Consider the following 4,304-nt stretch of genomic DNA (forward strand, 5'->3'; position numbering starts at 1 on the left):
TCACTTAAGTGAGTGACTCATACAAACTCGAGTCAGTAAAAGGAATCGAGTATACCATCACTAGTGGACATCAACACGGATGTAATTGGCGGGGGCGACACAGGGGACATCTCCACTGCACTTTTTCAAAAGGCCGTTTTGGTTCCCTGCAGTTTTTACCGTCCATAAACAATGTTATGCTAAAGTAAACAGAGACAGACAAGCACTAGGACCAAGCGGAAAACGGCTGCTCAAGCTGAAGCCTGCTTCCCTTAGTTTAGACCGCCCACAAGCTCCTAGATTGGCTCTGCCATTTCTTGTGTGATTGGCCATCCCCGCTGTCACTCCATCTGCTAGTTGCCCAGGAGTCCTTATTAATCTGCCACTGTAAATTGGGCGTTTGTTCTGCCTGGGTCACGTCAGCTAGAAGGATTGTAATATCAGAGGTTTTATTTACATTAATGTTTGAATCGGTGTCCATGTGCGTGCGTAATTAGGCGCAGCCAGGATGTCTAAAAAAACAAAAGTGGACATAAGAGACTTCTTTAGAAGTCAAAGTGTAAGTTACTCAAAGAAATGCATTACACCCATCCTGCAACTGGCTCCCAATAAAGCAGCATATCCACTTCAAGATCCTCCTCATCAATTACAAAGCTCTCAATAATCTTGTAAAGTGTCTTTGAGTTGTATTGAAAGTGCTGATAAATCAAATGAATTGTTATTATTGTTATTATTATTATTATTATTATTATTATTATTATTATTATTATAACTGTAGAGCCTCAACAATACAAAGATTTTAAAAAAGCTTATGTTTGTGCCAAAGAGATACACTTATTTTCATGTATTATTTTTATGTTGAAAGGCAGCAACTGTTTAAAAAAACACCAACAATGAAAGATTTAGGGAAAAATACAATAAAACCTCGAAACTCGATGATAATTGTGAAACTAAGTTTTTTCCTCTATAACCATATCATCAAATTTGATGATTGTTGGACCCCAAATTGTCCCACTGTTCATGTCATGCATCAATATATTTTTGTCAGGTGACGGACAGTAGAGATGCAGAAGGAGATACAGAAGGAGAGGCTGGAGGAAGGAGAGCAGGAGAGGCTGGAGGAGATGGAGGAGAAGAGGCTGGAGGAGGTAGAGGAGGAGAAGCTGGAGGAGATGGAGGAGAAGAGGCTGGAGGAGGTAGAGGAGGAGAGGCTGGAGGAGATGGAGGAGAAGAGGCTGGAGGAGGTAGAGGAGGAGAAGCTGGAGGAGATGGAGGAGAAGAGGCTGGAGGAGAAGAAGAGGCTGGAGGAGAAGTTGGAGGAGAAGCTGGAGGAGGTAGAGGAGGAGAAGCTGGAGGAGATGGAGGAGAAGAGGCTGGAGGAGAAGAAGAGGCTGGAGGAGAAGTTGGAGGAGAAGCTGGAGGAGAGGCTGGAGGAGAGGCTGGAGGAGAAGAAGAGGCTGGAGGAGAAGCTGGAGGAGAAGCTGGAGGAGAGGCTGGAGGCTCACAGGTGAGGTTGAAAGAATAAACATATGTTAGTCATGAGATTAAGCATTGTGACAAATGTTAGGGTGATGATAATCTGTATCAGAGCTTTCAAAGTTCAAACACCATGCATCCGTATATTTTGTCAGATGAAAGAAGCAAACTGGCCAGGTACAGTTTTATATTGAGGCCGGTGTACTAAAAAGTCTGTGTAAATGTGTAAATGTATTATTTTATTGGTAAGAAATAGTAGTGACTATGCAGTGAGTTCATAAGCTGGGTCAGGAACTCACAGTAGGGAGGGAGTGACATAAACTAGTTTATTTGGCAATATGTGTTGTCATTATTGTAATTAATTAAATTATAAGTTGCTCATAGATATTCCACCTTTTGTTATGTTTATCTTAGCTAGATCAGCAGCAGCCAGGGGTCAGTAGATGCTCAGGCAGTAAAGGAGCACAAAATGGAAGAGCAGAAATGAGTCTGTTTACCATATATTCCAAAAATAAGTGTAAAATTGGTGGTACTGAGTTGGAGTGAAGTTGACTAACAAGGTGAAACAGAATTGGGTGATAATGTTTTGCTACATGCTTTACAACCATTCAAACCAAAAAAGGGAACAGTAAACTTAAAAGTAGCAACAGAAAACTAGAAGAACTTGTGTGTCCCCCCACCTCTGAAATCAAAATTTCGTCCTTAGACATCAACCATGGGTCTTGGGGTTGTTGGCCTTTGTATGCATCTGGTGGGGCTGTGCACATTCTCCTCTCCTCCTTTGGAAGGCCTTCCCTTAAAGTCCCACCGGTGGTACCTGTGCCTCTTTTGGCAAATGGCTGATATAGCCATCAACAATGGATGGCTGCTGTATCGGCGAGATGCCAAAAGCATTGGTGTGCAAAAGCACAAAAAGCTCAAGGAATTCAGGCTGGAGGTTGCAGATGCCCTTATCCACAGTGGAAAGAAGAAGGGAAGGACTTCCAAAGGAGGGGAGGAGAATGTGCATACAAAGGCCAACAACCCCAAGACCCATGGTTGATGTCCGCCATGATCAAGTGGATCACTTCCCAGCTTTCACAGACAAGGGAAGGTGCAGGCTTTGCCCAGAAGGACAGACAACAATCCACTGCACAAAATGTGGTGTTCGTCTGTGCATCGTCACTGGGAAAAACCCACGCAACTGCTTCCAAGCGTTCCATAAAAAATGAAATATAGACAGGAAATGAGGGGAATTGTTCATAGAGTTCCCACCATTATGGAAAACCTGGACCCATAAAACTTTCTCCAGTGTTCAGTTGTGTGTGCATCACTTGAGAAAATGAAATTGCTGTGTTGTTTTGTTTTTATGTAATCTTCAGTGCACAAAAAGTTCAATATGTTCATCATGAAATGTTCAGTTTTTGTGTCACTTTTTTATGAGAATACTAAACTGGATTGGTAAAAATGAATGAAATCAACTTTAAAAGTAACTGTGATGTCTATTGTTTCTTTAAAGGACTCTGCCATTATACTGGACATGGCTCCTGACTCTGTTGATGACATGTACGATGGCTGCAAAGACAAAATGAAGAAAAAGTACAAAGACACAATTCGGTCCAAGTTGCGTAACCTATTCCGGAAGAAAGAAGACAGCAACTTCGAAAAGGCATGGAAAATGGCAGAGAATGAATATCGTCCGCCCACCACCCCTCTGGGGAAAGACCAAGCTGTGGCTGTTAAAGTTTATTCTTTCGAGGAACCCAAAATCTATGAAGATTTCAACAAAGCAGTTCGGACCGAGAAATCTCAGTACAAGACCAAATTCAAGTATCCCAAACTTCACTTCTTCCTGACTGACGCCATTCAGACCCTTAAACCTAGAAGATCTGATACAGAAACATGCCCCACTGTCTACCGCAGAACCAAACTCAAATTTAAGGCTCCCAACGAGGAGTTTCGCTTTGGCTCTTTTACTTCCAGCTCAAAGGAAAAGTACCCCAGCCAAGTCAAATTTGGAGAAGAGTCATGCTTTGAGATTGTCACATGCCATGGAGTAGACATCTCGAAGTATTCTAAATTCCCGGGAGAGAAAGAAGTGCTGATCCCTCCGTATGAAGTCTTCAAAGTGACAGAGATAAAGAAGAGATCTGAGCAGAGGGATCTTCCATGTAAGGTGGTGTACACAGTGGAAAGCACGGGGAAAACTGTGTCCAATACGAACTGTGCAAGCTCGGGGAGCAAAAAGACAAGTGCTGATCCCTCCGTGTGAGATCTTTAAAGTCATAGAGATAAGGAAGAATCCTGGTCGTTCTCCATGTGAGGCGGAGTAGATAATGAGAAGCACAAAGAATGCTTTCTCCAATATGAATTGTGTAGTGAAACGTTTTACATAATGTTAACAAAACATGTAAAAAAAGCATTTTAGGATGCTCCATATTGTATATTACGAATTATTACAAACATTAATATTCCAATAACATAACGATACCAAATCAGATTTAAAAGTTGAATAGTCAGTGTGTAGAAGTTGTACTGTGCAACAGTTGTTAAAGATTAGACCCATGAGATGACATTAAATACATTCTCAACACACACTGTAGGTGAATCTGAAATAGAAAATTGCTTTAAGCCGCTTTTAACAGCCTGATGATGCATCTTTGAAAGAGGTTGCTCGCTCCTCAGCTTGCGCAAAATGTTTAAATGATATTTTTCAATGTATACAATTACAGTAAAACATTGTACTTGTTTTTTGTAATTTTATTGTATCCGTCACAAAAGAAGAAAAGCATTAAACAGCCTTGTGTTTCACAAATTGTGCATGTTTGTTTGTTTTCACAGTTTGGTTCATTTACTAAAATACCTCAGTG

General features: G+C 41.3%; 1 protein-coding gene across 1 annotated transcript; it reads left to right on the forward strand.

Annotated features, from left to right (window-relative positions):
- Positions 1-2,974: 2,974 nt before the first annotated feature.
- LOC311249829 (erythroblast NAD(P)(+)--arginine ADP-ribosyltransferase-like) lies at positions 2,975-3,706 on the forward strand (the record flags this gene model as incomplete). Its single annotated transcript, XM_084341145.1, has 1 exon — positions 2,975-3,706. One exon carries the CDS (start codon positions 2,975-2,977, stop codon positions 3,704-3,706), a length of 732 nt encoding a protein of 243 aa, XP_084197271.1.
- Between the last annotated feature and the right edge of the window lie 598 nt (positions 3,707-4,304).

This window comes from Pagrus pagrus, assembly GCF_965226575.1.
Source record: "Pagrus pagrus genome assembly, chromosome: 2".
Lineage (NCBI taxonomy): Eukaryota > Metazoa > Chordata > Actinopteri > Spariformes > Sparidae > Pagrus > Pagrus pagrus.